Source organism: Pelobates fuscus, chromosome 6 (assembly GCF_036172605.1).
Source record: "Pelobates fuscus isolate aPelFus1 chromosome 6, aPelFus1.pri, whole genome shotgun sequence".
NCBI lineage: Eukaryota > Metazoa > Chordata > Amphibia > Anura > Pelobatidae > Pelobates > Pelobates fuscus.
Genome location: NC_086322.1, coordinates 250,952,677 through 250,969,730, shown reverse-complemented (window position 1 = coordinate 250,969,730; position 17,054 = coordinate 250,952,677). Strand labels below are relative to the sequence as shown.

The 17,054-nt window shown below is 38.5% G+C and overlaps 1 protein-coding gene across 1 annotated transcript in view; it reads left to right on the top strand.

The window, feature by feature from the left end:
* The window catches only part of CNTNAP1 (contactin associated protein 1), a 196,480-nt gene extending 182,801 nt beyond the window's left edge, over window positions 1–13,679 (top strand). Inside the window, exons 19-24 of the mRNA XM_063458930.1 lie at window positions 1,658–1,885; window positions 6,243–6,370; window positions 7,040–7,130; window positions 8,829–9,059; window positions 9,771–9,815; window positions 12,113–13,679. Of these exons, the coding sequence (XP_063315000.1) occupies window positions 1,658–1,885; window positions 6,243–6,370; window positions 7,040–7,130; window positions 8,829–9,059; window positions 9,771–9,815; window positions 12,113–12,306 (917 nt within the window). The 3' untranslated portion in view covers window positions 12,307–13,679. The remainder of the gene's footprint in view (window positions 1–1,657; window positions 1,886–6,242; window positions 6,371–7,039; window positions 7,131–8,828; window positions 9,060–9,770; window positions 9,816–12,112) is intronic.
* The last annotated feature ends 3,375 nt before the right edge of the window (window positions 13,680–17,054 follow it).

The window sequence follows — 17,054 nt, the reverse complement described above, 5'->3', positions numbered from 1 at the left end:
AGGCCGAAAGTTCAGGGAATTACATTTTCTAGCACTATATTTAACCCTGTAACTTTCCAAGACACCATAAAACCTGTACATGGGGGGTACTGTTTTACTCAGAAGACTTCTCTGAACACAAATATTAGTGTTTCAAAACAGTAAAATATATTACAACGACGATATCGTCAGTGACAGTGACATTTTTTGCATTTTTCACACACAAATGGCACTTACACTGACGATATAATTGTTGTGATACGTTTTACTGTTTTGAAACACTAATATTAGTGTTCAGCGAAGTCTCCTGAGTATATCAGTACCCCTCATGTACAGGTTTTATGGTGTTTTCAAAAGTTACAGAGTCAAATATAAGGTTTGCATTTCAGTTTTTTCACATTAAAATTTGCCAGGTTGCCTTTGAGACCGTATGGTAGTCCAGGAATGAAAATTATCCCCATGATGGCATACCATTTGCAATAGTATTGCAAATAGGGTATGTTCAGTTTTTTTTAGTAGCCACTTAGTCACAAACACTGGCCAAAATTTGCGTTCAAATTAGTTTTTTGCATTTTCAAATATTAACACTAACTTTGGCCAGTGTTTGTGACCAAGTGGCTACTAAAAAAGACTGGACATACTCCATTTGCAATACCTTGGGTTGTCTACTTTTGCAAATGGTATGCCATCATGGGGGTAATTCTTATTCCTGGGCTACCATATGGTCTCAAAGGCAACGTAACCAATCTGGCGAATTTCAATGTGAAAAAACTGAAATATGTAACACGCTATATTTGACCCTGTAACTTCCCAAAACACCATAAAACCTGTACATAGGGGGTACTGTTTTACACGTGGGACATTGCTGAACACAAATATGTGTATTGTATTGCAGTAAAAGCAAACAGTATTTTGACATTCACAGTTAAAATGTCACGTAGAACTAAAACAATTTTAAAAATTCTTATTTTCTCCCATTTTTTAATATTTTTTTCATATTAAATTATGTTCCTTACCTAAATATTTGATGTTAAACGAAAGCCCTGTTTCACCTGAATAAAATGTTATATAATAAGGGGGGATGCATTTAATATGAAAGAGGTGAATTATGGTTGGACAGACATATAGCGCAAATGCCAGGTTTTGTTTACGGTTTTTTTGGATCACAACTTGTACATTTGGCTGCGGTCTTAAGGGGTTAATAGGTTATCAAATACTCATTTCACTCATTGACATGCAAATCAATTTATAACTTTTTGACATGCGTTCTTCTGGATTTTTTGTTTTGTTATTCTTTCTCTCACTGTTAAAATACACCTACCATTAACATTATAGACTGATCATTTCTTTGTCAGTGGGCAAACGTTCACAATCAGCGGGGGATCAAATGCTTTTTTCCCTCACTGTATGTATATGAAGGAGTTTGAGACTGAGCTGGAAATGATGGGTGTTAGATAATGGGAAATACAAAGAAAGCACAGAATGATATAATACGTGAGCAAAAAGTTACTTTCTGAAATGCCAGCAGTATGCTATTTTTTAAGATGATTTTAATGTAGTAGTCACTTGAATTTTATGCTTATGTTCTTTCTTCATATGCAATGTTGCTGTGTGTTGTTTTTGTCCATTTGCTGTGTGATGGTTTTTTAAATGCATTCCTTTTCTGCTATTTATCTAGATATTGGTGCATATTTTGAGGCTGGAACATGGCTGCGATACAATATTCTATCGATAAGCATGATAGCTGCCAAGGAGTTTGCCAACATTACACACCTTCCACTTTTTGTGAACAATCTAACTCGCGATGAGATTTCTTTCAGCTTTAGAACCACCACTGCCCCAGCTGTACTCCTCTACGTCAGTTCCTTTGTCTCAGATTACATTGCTGTTCTTCTCAAGCCAGATGGTGAGTTAGAAAGAACCATGCTATTTTCAGAACATTTTATGCGTGATCAAAAAAATGATCAAAGTAACATTACCAATGCAACGTATTATACACTCCCTCCATAATTCAATGGCATCTAAAGCGCTGGAATGGTTGTATTAATTTGGCACTGCTGAGTCCTGCAGAAACCTCTACATATTTCAGACAGATAATGAAGAAGTGAAACTTCCTTGTTATGTCTTCTCAATCCTTTAGGTCTGATGGAATACTCGAGTTTTTGAAACCACTTCATACTGGTACAGCAAAAATGCATGATAAACAGTATAATTAGCGGTAGTGGTTATGGTGCTTAGAGAGTCCCTTAATTAACGTCCCTATTGTTACATAGGAAAATATGAAAATTTAAGTTTATAAATGTTTATGAGGTAATTAAGGCAACAAAATAAATTCTCCAGGCACTCAAGGTGCACCTGCGGCTTCAACACCATGAGTGCCCGGAAATTACTTTTGTTGCCTTATCGTTGTGGGATTGCTGGTCCTGCTCCAGAGCACCGGGTGGCTGCTGGGATTGAGTGCGGCTCCTATTATCACTTTTGCAATATGAGGTAATTAAGAGCGCAGACAAAACTTTAAGTACTTGCTGTTTATTCTTCCTGCGCCTCATTTGGCCAGTGTTCCAACAGACAGCTCTCTGTAGGGTAGAGTTTCATTGGAACACTGTCCGTAGAAACACAGCGGCTGAATCTGAGAGGAGAATATGCAACCTTTCTGAACTATGCTTGTAAGGGAGAAGACTTGGTGCATGACATGATGGTAACGAAATACTGAGGAATTTTAGAGGACTTTATGAGAGAGTTTATTAATGCATGTGAAATTATAACAATATTATTGCAGTTAAAAATAAACATTATGATTATTGGTCCTGTCAGCACTCCTCTGGTACCCTACTCAAAAACCTGTTCTAGCAGTGAAGGAGTACCGGTGCGTGTGGAGCATGTTGACAGTGAATAGATTAGAGAGTAAGGTGCTTGTGTCCAAACAAATTCAATGACTAAACAATTAACAGCCCAAACTCGGCTGAATCACGCAATGTAGCCCAGCAGCTCTAAATGATTTAAGGAGAGATGAGTGGATCTGCATGTTGCAGGGCCACTCTATGGTTAGTAGGCCCAATATGGTTCCAAATGAGCATCTTCACCTTCCACGTCTGGAGATAGTGACATCACTACTATTTTAACTTCAGCATAGTAAGTGCTTAACGAAGGTGCAGACATCTCTGCAATGCAGTTTTAACAAGCTAGCTGAAGAAATTCATCAACTGCACAAATGCGTTGGAAATCAAAATGGAGGAGATAGATGGTGGAGGTTCAGAGTTCAATGGCTGATGCTCATGAGGCTCTGGAGGCCAGAGTGCCCTCGTCAGAAGGCAACCGGGAAGTGCACTCTAGCAAAATAACTTTGAACTGCAGGGCATTGCTGTTAGTGTGAAAAATTGAAATATCTACAAGTTTGTAACCTCTTGCCTCCAAGCCCTGTTGCCCTCTGAGGATCTCCAAGATCTCCTAAAAGATCCATCAGATGCCATGACCTTGACAGCTTGCTACCAGGGATATGATTGTCAAGGTTCATATCTTCACCATTAAAGAAAGAATCAAGGGGGCGGTGCTTAACCACGGAGCTGAGCAGATGCATGACTTCAGAGCTCCGGCGAACTATAGCCAAAATCAACCAGATTTGGGCAATCATACCCCACAAAACCACAGCCAATACCTGCCAAGCGGGAGGAATCCAGCATGGGTCAGAAGACCAATAAACAGAAACCCGACAGGTTACGGCAAAGCCTGGATATCTGCGAGCTGCTGAGGCAGGCTACGTGGGGCTGCTGGGCCCAAAATGGCCGACTACCCGGGAACATACTCTGAGCTCTCTGACTCCACACTGGGAGATGAAACAACAGACTTACCGGCTGTGCAGACACCGAAGCCAAAACCTATAAGCACAGTCTCTGCACCTGTTACCACCGGGGTGCTAAAGAAATTGTTAACAGACCTCCAGTCAAACATCCAGTCTGATGTGGCTAATCTCCGCTAAGACATTCAAGGATTGACAGGAAGGCTGAGCACTTTGGAGAACACCTCCGACGTCCATGATGTGCAAATCACCTCCTTACAGCAGGAGATCCAGGGACTGCTGAGCCATAATGAGGAGTATGACATTAGATTTGAAGTCCTGTAAGATACACGCAGTGCAAGCAATGTCAAGTTATGGGGCATAAAGGAAGACATCCCAACAGATGAATTACCGCACTTGGTGCGGAGGCTCCTGACAACGCTACTACACCTGCGGCAAGATAAAGCCATTGAGCTAAACGGCGTCATTAGAGCCCCAAAGCCCGCAAGAGCACCCAGTGCAGCCCCTCAGGACCTCATAATATGCTTTCAGCATCGGAGAGATAAAACAGTCTTACTGACGGCGGCCCGAGACCGCACACCGTACCAGTTTGAGGCGATGTTGCTGTAATTTTGGGCACCTGTTCTAAAGAAGGATATTTTGGCACTAGAAAAAGTGCAGAGACAGGCTACAAAATTAATAAAAGGAATGGAACATATCACCTCTTTAGTTTAGAAAAAGTCACATGAGAGGGGATATGATAACATTATACAAATATATTTGAGGCCAATACAAACCATTGTGTGGAAATCTATTCACAAACCGGACTTTACATAGGACACGAGGTCATGCGTTTAGACTGCAAGAAAGAAGATTTTGTCTAAGAAAAGGTTTTTTACTGTAACAATAAGGATGTGGAATTCTCTGACTGAATAAGTGGTTTTATCAGAGTCCATACAGATGTTCAAACAGCAACTAGAAGCATATTTGCAAAAACAGAATATTCAAGGATATTATCTTTAAATGTAGGGTAATAACTGCTTGATCCAAGGATAAATCTGACTGCCCCTTGACTGGGGTCAAGAAGGATTTTTTTCCTAGTTTGTTGCAAAATTGTGCTTCAAACTGTCTTTTTTTTTTTTTTTTTGCCTTCTTTTGGATCCACAGCAAAAAACAAATGAGAGGTAGGCTGAACTTGATGGACGCAAGTCTCTTTTCAGCTATGTAACTATGTAACTATATTTATTTTTTTTATATTCAGATATCACTTACATCAAGTGAGCTCAGCTTGTACTATTTAGCCTAAAATGCCCATTGAAAAAACGTGAACCCAAGCTGTGGGGCAGCTTCAGGAGCACTGGAGAGGGGTACTGCAGGGATGATTCTAACCAATATGGCAGACTTAAAAATTCAACTTTATTATGGGCACCATAACCACTGTATGGTCCCAGACAAATATATACATATAGAGAAAGGAAACTTAATATCCCACAACCACTATGAACCAAACGGGGAAAACAAGAACAAAATAGGTTGTACCTACATAAATGGCTATAGGGACCTGTGGACGTTAGCCCTGCTATATACTGCCTTTGAGTAGAGAAAGGCTGAGAATGTATAAGCAGAGGCTGGGTAACAGGTATAGCACAGTGCAGAATAGTGCTCTTAGTGGCAGCTGGCCTCTAAGACAGGGATAGATGAGTGAAGAGAGCTCTAGAGTGACAAGAACAGGTTGAACCAAACGGTTCAGTCCAAGTGGTGGATCGCTGTGAGTCAATAATAGAGCACACTCGATCCTGTCTATAAAGGAATCGGATGTTGCCTTTGAAAGAGTCTATACTCTGTACTGGAATAGCTCACAAGCACTTAGACAGCCGGTGATGGCGTAGTCTACCATACAGGGAGATTGCCTAGCGGTAGCAGACTGTGAGGAGGTAAAGGGAGTTGAGGCTCACTGTGCAACGAGGCCTCTAATTGGTGCCAATTGCTAAGGAGTCCCCCCAAAAAGCACACAGTCTTACTGTAGAGCTTGCTGATATAACAGCTGGACAGGCAAATACTCTTATGTATGTAGAAGACCCAACATGGGTAGGGAGACACAGATGTGTCCACACTTATAACGTAAGAACGCTAATATTAGGTGCAGTAAACCTGTCTCCCAGTAACCCGCTTGCTGTCTTTGCTTTGTGTCAGCGGCTTGCCGCTCGGCGGCTGCAGCATTTAAAGGGCCGGCCCGCGGCGGCCGGTCCTAAAATTATTTCAGGCGGCCTGAGGGGCAATTGCCTCCCTGCCCCCCGGCCCAGCCCGCCCCTGAGTCTGATGGTGGTAGGCAGGCTATTCCAAAGAAAGGCAGCTACCCGTGGGAAGTCCTGCAAGCGTGAGTTGGCCATTGGGTTATGAGTAATTACCAAAAATGTTTATAATTACCTGTACTTGCAATTAACTAACTGTACTACTTAATCCTTGCCCATATTTAACTGTTTTTCAGGGACTTTGCAACTGAATTATCAGTTGAGCAATAACCCATATGTCATCCAGCTGAGCAGGAAAAACATGACCGATGGGAGATCTCACTTGGTTAATATTACAAGGATATACCATACTCTTTACATGCAGGTAATCTTATTGACTAATGGTTTGACTATTGCTAAAAATAGTGGGTTCAATAAGGTGATGAGTTTTTGTGTTCCTACTAATGCAGGTGAAATCTCCTTTCTTCAAGTTCTATTTAAGGCCTTAATGGTGCTTATTTTTTCTTTGTTCAGTTCTTTGCCAAATGGACATCATTGAGAAAACTGCATTTGCCTTTTATATATATTTGGATAATATAATATGAATTCTGTCTAGGGTACACAGTTGCAACTTGCATGGCTTTTTATCATATCTGAAATTTTCATTGGGTTCAATACACAGTCATTGGATTCATTATCCAAACTTTTGCACTTCAACATCATCCTTAAATATTTTGCAGTACATATTCAGCGTGGCTTTACTATTGATTTATAATGTTTTGTACAGTTTGCACATATTCTAGAAATAAACTCGTGTAATATATGTAAGTGAAAATAATTGTGCTAAGTTTCTTCTTTTACTAACCAGTAAAAGTTGCCAAATGCACACACTATACTACTTTCTCAAACCTCAGTGTTGTATTTTGGAGAGTCCGAACAACCTTTTATCATTCCGATGATGAACATGTGTTATAATACCATGCATATCACAAAGTGATACTTGAAACCTAAATGTTTAATTCCTGCTAAAGGACTCAAATATCTTCATATCTAGGTGGACTATAATCCTGTGGTGACCAAACAATTATATTTATGGCTCTGGAAATTTGATTCTCCGAAAGCTTTGTATCTGGGACGCGTGGTGGGTGAGTGTCTTTTAATTACAGAAATTAAAGTATAAAGTATAGTAAAGTATAAAGCATATGGAATATTTTTTGTCACAAAGATAAACAAGTGAGGCAGATCTGCACAAATCATCAGTTGGCACCTAGGCATCCTGGTCAATATGGGGAACAATTACAGTTACACCAGTGCCTTAACTGACAGCTAAGGCAATACAATCATGGTCATTGGCTCTCACAGCAATCACACAGCCTAATGATTTTATGGGTGCATCAGCGTCAAAAGAGTCATTCTGATCCAAAGTCCTATTACCGAGGAAGAAAATGTACTCATATACAGACCCAGCCGTATCAATCTCTAGTACACGGGCTCACTTGTAACATTCTGGGTACAGCATTATAGTCATTAGGTGGTGCTCGATTTATTCCGAACAAAGCCAAACTTAAATGATGCGAGCCAAAACCTTTTAGCCTCTTTATGGTTTTATTGGTTGAAGTCCATTGGTTGGTGTCCTGTCTGGTGCTCTGCGCATGGTGTCAATGACACAGAATTTGAAGCAAGACCCCTGATGCATAATCATATTGTTCCCCACCCTAATTCTTGTTATTAGCATGTTTATTGACTCTGCTTTGTATTATTCTGATTCCTGTGGCCCAACTACATATTTGACCACTCAATTCACACATGGCAACGCACTCGTACTTTCTCCATTTTTCAAACAGTAAAATAGCACATACTTACATAAAACTCCATAAAACGTTCATCTTAAGTAATATAAAATGTATAGCTTCACTATAACAATGATTATATTAATCCTTTGGATATCATTATTAGCACACATATTTTGCTAGATTATACAATAAGGGACATATTCTTCCAGAATCAGATGGTGTTTCTTAGTGAATAACCCTCCAACCATCTTTGAAACAACAAGTCACTACTTGCCCCAATTTCTCCTTTACAGACCACTTTTACCTTGTCTGTTTTGCTATTTTGCATATCTCTGTAGTGTTGTAGCACTTTCTTTCTTTCTCTAACTTTTTCCTCCCCAATTAGTTCTTGAGTAAAATGTATACAATTTTTTTTTACTGTGTTTTACAATTATAATTCATGTTTGGAGTGAATAAAAAGCTATTGAAAAAATAATTTTGCAAAGACCTTCAAAGGTAGTATGCCTGTTGTGTGTAGTTCGGTTGGTTAAACCTAAAGTTAGTTATAATTTCCTGAAGCTCTCCCACTGAGTGCAGCCATATTCATTGTTAAGCTCCAGGAGCATCGTGAGTCCATATTACTGCTGTATTTTCTTGCATGCAGAAGAATAAAACACTGAAGTCTATGAGTGAGACTGTGGGATTTTCCATAGCCCAACCAACATTTCACAAGAATCCACCATATCCTGACAGCTGTCAGTGACACTGGCATTGGGAATTAACAAAAGCTGACAGCAGACACATGGCCGTTTGTTATCATTTTGTCAACCCTGTCTACTTTGCCTTAGTCAACATGATTATATAAATAATTTATGTTTATGAAATACTCCAAAAGTTCTATAGGGCACAGATGCACTTCAATATATCTCATGTAAAATGCTATGGGGGCCTACTTTTGTAAGTAGTAGTGATTTGAATTGGGGGACTGCATACTACTCTAAAGGAGGCATAGAGTCTGCATATCACTGCATCAAAATTATGTGCATTTCTCGTTTTGTTGTTTATCTACAGAGACGGGCACCATTGATCCAGAAGTACAAAAGTTTAACACACCTGGTTTCAGAGGTTGCTTAGCAGATGTTCGCTTTAACAACATCACTCCCATACATGACATCTTCAGACCTCCATATTCCTCAGCTGTTATTACTGTGAAGGGGACATTGGTGGAGTCTAACTGTGGGGCCATGCCTAGGGAGTTTTTTCATATGCCCTACGATATGGATCCATGGTATATGGGAACAGGTAAGGTTCTTAAGGAACAATGCTTCTTTGTATAGGCATCATGTACTGGGTATTAAAGCCATTAGTTTGTAATATGCTAAATGAGAACATAAGTTGCTTTGCATTGTTACATAGCTGAAAAGAGACTTGCGTCCATCAAGTTCAGTCTTCCTCACATATGCTTTTGCTGTTGGTCCAAAATAAGGCAAAAAAACTAGTCTGTAGCGCTTCCAATTTTGCAACAAACTAGGAAAAAAATTCCCTGTTGACCCCAAAATAGAAGTCAGATGTCTCCTTGGATCAAGCAGCTATTGCCCCACTAATTAGAAATTATATCCCTGTATGTTATGTTTTTACAAGTATTTATCCAATTTCAGTTTAAACATCTGTATGGACTCTGATAAAACCACCTCTTCAGGCAGAGACTTCCATATCCTTATTGCTCTTACTGTAAAAAAAAACGTTTATTTGCCTTAGATGAAATCTCCTTTCTTTCAGCCTAAATGTGTGACCTTGTGTCCTATGTATAGCCCTGTTTATAAATAGATTTCCAGATAATGGTTTGTACTGGCCCCGAATATATTTGTATAATGTTATCATATCCCCTCTGAGGTGCCGTTTTTCCAAACTAAAGAGATCTACATTTTTTTTACCTTTCTTTGTAACTAAAATGTTCCATTCCGTGTATCAATTTGTTCACATATAACTATATCACACATGTTTGTCTTACAGTTTTTCCTCATTACCACGATGATGGTCTGGCTGGGATAATTGCATGTAAGTATTATCACTGTGAAATCTAAATTAGCTACGGGCTTAAACAAATACAAGTTTATGAACAATGTGATGATACATAACTAGCCAGGGCATGCCTTATTGTTTCATATCACACATCTTATACAATACTGGGTATTGGTTTGTACACTGGTACATGGGCAAAGTGTGAAGTAAATAATTGTGCATAATTTCTGACTTTCACATAACAAACATGTAGGCCTATTCTGTAAAACCTGGTAAACATGAAGTATTATTACATTAGAATTGCCACTATCCCGCTGAATGTGAGAGCATTATTGTTAGAACAAAATTGTAGATCTATTTAAATAATTGACAACTTCCTTGCCATGGACTTCTATGTAATTTAGCCATCTCAGGTTTGTCCTACAATCTCTTTTCAGCGTTGGGAAGGCCACCGTGAACTGACACAGACACAGACACAAGTTGTTCAAAGTAAATTCTCCAAAAGATGTTATTGCATATCCCAAATATATAGTTATTTTAACCAGTGTGCTTTTATTCTTTATCCAAGCAGATAGTTACACCTGGTCTTAATGTATAGGGAAGGTAGTAAAAAAAAAAACCGTCAAATAATCCACCTTCTTGTGTCATCTATGTATTTATTAATTGGGTTTTGAATGATCAGTTATATTAAAACAGCCCATCCCCTGGGAATGTTCAGGCTCTGTGTCCTTTAGAGGGAAAAAATTAACATCACAGTGAGACAGCGTTTCTATGTTAGGGCAGATAATGTGTTTTCAAAAAAAATTTTTTAACAAAAAGTAATTAATATAGATTGATTAATCTATATAAATTACTTTTTGTAAAAAAAATAAATAAAAATGAATACCTGCAGTTGAACAAGAAACTAAAAAAAAAAAAGGAAATCTGATATTGCAACCATATCTGCTGCATTATGTGCATTAACAGAGCTGTTAGAATAACTTCAACTCCCATTGCTCTGAACAACAGGTATTTAATAGGTTATTAGGCTGGGATTTCTACCTAAATTTGGGACACATTAATTCAAATATGTTTTAGAAACAACAGGAATATTCAACATCAAATGTTATATTTGCCAGTTAAGCTGCACACTTTAAAATGGGTATCAAAACCACACATAAACACAGTCACCGTTACACACAGAAAACATAGGTAGCGACTTATAAGGTGCATCATTTCATTGTGATAACTCATTTTTTTGGGGGCTTTGAAAAATCTGTCAAAAATGATTTTTCTCTTACACTAGTCAAACTTGAGATGTTAAAAGGAACCGCATTCTTGGCCATAACTTTATATTGTTCCAATGATGTTATAGTTAGCCAATCCTAACAATATAAATAGTTTGGACCAGATAACACAGAACTGATTTCAACTGCGTTCTTCTGGACATTCAACACTTTTTTTTACACTAGTGCCATTTTATAATGTATGGCGAACCTTTGAGGTGACTAGTCAGGTTGAATGTCCAAGGGCCATACAAATGCAGATTCGAACGCTGTTCGTAATTCTCTGATCAAAACTACAAGCCCCTGAGACCAAAACCTCAGACCCAATGTACATTGAGTCTACAGTTGTAAAAATCTCAGCATCCCCTTCAACCAATTTCACCCAGTTTACAATGTAGAAGAACAGAAACACTCAATTACATGTTAGTAGTAACCCTTTTTCAACCCAGGAGGGTGTTTTTTTTTTTTTTTTTTTAATAAAGGTGAAAATACTGAGGGGGCCTTAATGGCCACCCTATCTTCCATTAACATATATGGCATTTATGGCACCTGGGCACCAAAAGCGAAAGGAAGAGTTAGTATTGTACCGCTTCTTAATTTCATGCCCGTAAGTTCAAAAACTTTTATTTATTTTTTTTTGTCTTCCTCCTCCTGCCCCAGAGATGGAGAGGGAGTGTAACACATCAATAGTTGTATTATACATTATGTTATGGGGGAAGATATGGGCAACTTAGTTTGTGGGATTATGATTAATCTTGTAAATATTCTTGGAACTATCTTGCCCCATAGTTCACAACATTTAATTTTGACTGGTTCACACTTAACAAGTTACTGATTCCTTGACCTCACCAGTTGTATGTGTCTCTGTCTAGTGAAAAAACCTCAAAAGCTCAAATTTTACTGTACTTTGTCCAGTCCATTATTCATACAATAACCCAGTATTCGCCGTTATTGTGAAAAAGATGCTTCTATGTTATGCTATATTGAATGTTTTCCACATTTGTAAATCTGCCAAATTGTCAAAGATTAGAAATAACACACCTCTATTATTTTCCTTCTTCTAAACAGTCACGGTGATCTTTCTCTTCCTTATTGCAATCGCGGCCTTATTTCTGGTTTACCATTATTTCCACCGGTACAAAGGTTCGTACCTTACCAATGAGCCAAAAGCCATAGATGCCCCAAGCACCACAAAGCCTGCCTCTGGCCGGAAAGAGCAGCCCCTCCCTCAAATTGAAGAGGAGGGCGGAAAAGTTGAATAACCCATGCCACAGAAGACACATCCAAGAAACAGCAGCCATCTAATCGTGGGTTGTCTGGGAATGACTGCCTATGTCACCTTCAACTATCTGTCTACTAGTTGATCAAGCCCTCTTTAACGGAGAGAAAAGGAGTGGAAGGAACAAGGGGGGAAGAGGGACCAGAGAATATGAAAAAGAATGGACTGCCCTAGTTAGAAGAATTTGTAGCCATTTTTGGAGGGAAGATTATGTCAGTATTGTATTTACATTCACCTATTTAATTTTTACTGAATAATGCCACAACCTATTGGAAAAGAAGACATATCCTAAGCTTCCTCATATTTAAATTCTACCATAGTGGTATCAGATATTACTTACCAAAACGTACACCTTAATATTAGAAGAAATGTAGGAATGCAGTTTAAAAGATGAGCCACAAGACTTTACAATTACTGCATATACACCCCTCCACCCCCCAAAAGGGGGTATAATGTGTCTTTTATTCCATTAAATATGAGTGAAGTATCTCAGACATTCTACAGGCAAGCATGAATGGTATATGATTGCACTAATCTATGAATGCAGGAAGTGAAAGCTCAGTTCTAGGATGTTTGTAAATTAGACGTTGCACTTCAAATGAGCCAGTATGTGAATGCTCGTATTTATTCCTGTACTGCTTCTATAAGCATTATGTCATTTACATGTACATCAAACAAACAAAAAAAGTCATCATTAAGCGTTCACTGCATGTCTAACATTTTAGGACCCAATGAGTCAATAGTTCAACAAGCAAGCCTACATAATGAAAACCATCCATACGTCTTGATCTGGTTGCCCACCGTACTTGTAAATCACAGATTAAGTATAGCACTGGATATCAGGTAATGCGAGTAATGACCATTCAGTCGTGGGAAAATGAAAGTACACCCTCTTTGAATTCTATGGTTTTACATATCAGGACATAATAACAATCATCTGTTCTTTAGCAGGTCTTAAAATTAGGTAAATACAATAGCAGATGTACAACAACACATGTGCTGTGTCATGATTTATTTAACAAAAATAAAGCCAAAATAGAGAGAAGCCGTGTGTGAAAAACAAAGATTGGCAACTGTCTTTTGAATAATCTTTCTAACTGTAGAATGATGGACTTTAAACTGGTTTTAAATGGCCTTATAACCCTTCCCAGTTTGAACAATTCTTCTCTGAGATGATTGCTGACGTTTCTCCTCCTGTTAAAACACACCTGAATGCTCCAGACCAGCAAACTTCTAAAACTTCAGCTTTTATACAAGTGGTCACACTTGCTGATGATCAATTAATAATTTAATTAGCAGCACATGTTTGCAACTCAGTCTCTTAATTCCTATGGAAGCGTGTACTTGGTTTTTCACACATGACTTCTCCATTTTGGCTTTGTTTTTGTTAAATAAATCATGACACAGTGTTCATCTGTGGTTTCATTTACCTTTTTTTTTTTTTTAACCCCTTAAGGACACATGACATGTGTGACACGTCATGATTCCCTTTTATTCCAGAAGTTTGGTCCTTGAGGGGTTAAGACCTGCTAAGAAACAGATTATTGTTATGTCTTGATATGTATAACCATAGAACATATGCTATTGATGATAGACTTACTAACACCTGGAGAAAATAATGAATGCTAGACTAATTATGAAATTACACAAATAAACAAGCATATTTCTTTAATATTGTAGGAGAATAGCACATGGGCTACGCACTAAACCAGAAGGAATGGCAAGGTTAGAGCAAATGTTAAGCCACAATAACCAAACTGGAGAAATGGGATGAATATTTTTTCAATGCAGCCATTTTGTTCCCAGTTTTGCAGTTCCCTTGTCAATTCTCTACAATTACCGGTATAGTGAAATACCCTCACATGGTTATTAACTAAAGTTATAATTCAAAGTGAATTTCAAATTTCAGGTCTTAGTAGCAAGATTGAGCATAGCTGATCGTAAAGTTGAAATTTACTTTGAATTCACCCTGAATTCTTACTTTAGTAAATAACCCAGATAGTGTTAGCATTGGTTTATTCACCAGACTCATGAATGCAACTGTAATACATGTATTAAAGCTGCAGATAAAACCGTCAATAGATTATACCATAGGCATCCTGTTTGTGATGTTGCCGATATTTGATAATGCAGACATTTTTTAGTTTTTTACATTAAAGAAACAATATTTATATCACGATATCACTACATTTGTTTTGAAAACACAACATTCATTTTAAATATGACAGTATTCTCCCCAGGTTAGGAGATTGAGATAGATTTGAATGAGACCCCATTTACTTGAACTTCTAAAACAATAGTTTCCCATGACAACCCTGGATTTCTTAAATGGCTGCTGCCTAAACCTAATGACAACATATTTTTAAAGACACTGCCGTAACAAAGGTAATACATTGAGTATACCTGTGTAATAATATCAACTATGTCATGTAGCTTTATAAATAAGACATATATAGGAATGTGTTGGTGTTGTAAACTTTACACTGCACAGAAATATGGTGCAAAAAGACTTTATATTTAGCAGTAATATTACCCAACCAATGGTACTGGTTTAAATTTCAGTATCATTGTCTCAAGACTTTTTATTTAAAGCCATGTCATTTCACATTAGGGTTACCAGTTCCTTAAACTATTCCCGGACACTTACCATTTAATCGCGCTGAAGGACTGTTCATGCTTTTTTACCATGCTTTGTTTCGTTAATTCTTTGAATGTTACATAGTAGAAGAGAGTTTTTTTTTTTTTTCCCCATATCCTATAAATCAGCATGTGGAATTGACGTGTGTCCAGGAAAATATGGTGGCTGTGGCAACCCTAATGGTAAGATGTGGTAAAATGATTTTCTCTGGCTAAAATTTAGAATGACAGCGTATATTGTAAAGTTCATGACATTTGTAACTGAAATCAATGTAATATTCTGCCCAAATATACTGTGGTAAAATGTATTCATCAAGAGAAGTAACAAATTTAGATAGAGAAACAAAAAGATTGCTGTTATTTGCTGGAAAAAAAGAATTCTTCCACATTTCTTTTGGTGTCTTGAAGGTGCCCTACTACCCTGATTTCTAAGCATTGCTTTCAAAATGTGAATTATTTTTATTGATAATAAAATTATGATCCATATATATAAATATATGAAAGCTTTATCTTACAGAGTAGAATAAAATAATATATCTATATATGACAGGCTTTGATTTGTGTATGTGAATACAAATAAATACAAAGACAGATACGATGGGTACTATTTAGCCAAGCAATCATCAGGCCCATAGTTAAAGGAACTATGCACCATAACACTAGAACCCGGAGTGCCTTGGCACCATCCCAGTGTATTTTGTCTAAACATTCCAGCAAGGATTGAAAACTTACCTGAGTCCCTCTAGGCCCCCCATAGCGCCTGCTCCCAGCCCGTGATGGGCAATTCCCTTGTCAATTCTCTACAATTACCGGTATTATAAAATACCCTCCTAGAGTTATTTACTAAAGTGACAATTCCAAGTGAAATATTAAATTTAAGGTCAGAGTACCCGGAGCATAGCTGACTTAGAGATTGAAATGTAACTCCTACTTCCAGAGAGAAAACTCTGAGTGTAGGTGTAAACTGGAAGAAAAATGAAATGTATATACTCTTAATTTAAAGCACTACACCCAAAATGTGGTTGTGGGCAGATTAGAAATCCAAAGCCTATTAGGCTAAACCTCTGACTATTCAAGTATAAGCATATATCCAGTGCCCCTAACTTTCCAGGATTTATTACGTTATGCCTATGTAGGATATTAATCAATCAAATGAAATAAATATTGTAGTCAAGGATACAGGGAGCAGAAGGCAAAATGCCAATAACTCAGCAAAAGTAGTATAGAGCTTATTGCAAGATAAACAATAAACTCAAAGTCTACAATCTCACTGGTACTGGATTGTGTCAGTATACTTCAATAGGAAAATCCCAGTGGGAAATGAGTTCTCATATAGACTTGATTCAAATAAGCAAAATAGGAGCCAAGATATTGTTCAGATTTGTCTTGGATATAGTCACAATATCTCCAATCAGCGGCTACATACCGCGGTCGCAGGGGTTGCAGCTGCGACCGGGCCCGCCACTCCCTGTGACCGGGTATCCGCCGCCATCATCTTCTGCAGCCCCTCCCACGTGGCAAGCCGCCGGGGCCGCGGTCCAACGGGTCCATCGGGTAGCCCATGCTGTCAGGGCCACCCGATGGATATGGATTGTCAGGGGGCCCGGTCAGCGCAACCAGGCCCCCTGTGATTACATCACACAGAGCTGGGAGGAAGTGACCGCACATCACTCCTTCCAGCTAACACACAGAGAGCCGTGCGGGAGGAAGCAGAGGGAGTCAGAGTGGGAACTTTGACTCCCATCCACCTGAGCCACCACTGGACCCCAGGGAAAGTCACCCTCCTGCACCTTAAAGGTAGGAAGCAGGAGGGTGACTTAAACATTGTGTGTGTGTGTTTGTATGTGTGTCTGTCTCTGTGTGTGTGTGTGTGTGTGTGTGTATGTATGTCTTTGTATGTATGTGTGTGTGCCTGTCTGTGTATGTATGTGTGTGTGTCTGCCTGTATGTGTGTGTGCTTGTCTGTTTGTATGTATGTGCGTCTTGTGTGTGTCTATCTGTCTGTCTGTATGTGTCTGCTTGTGTGTATATGTGCCTGTCTGTTTTTTTATGTATGTGTCTTTGTATGTATGTGTGTCTTGTGTGTGTGTGTGT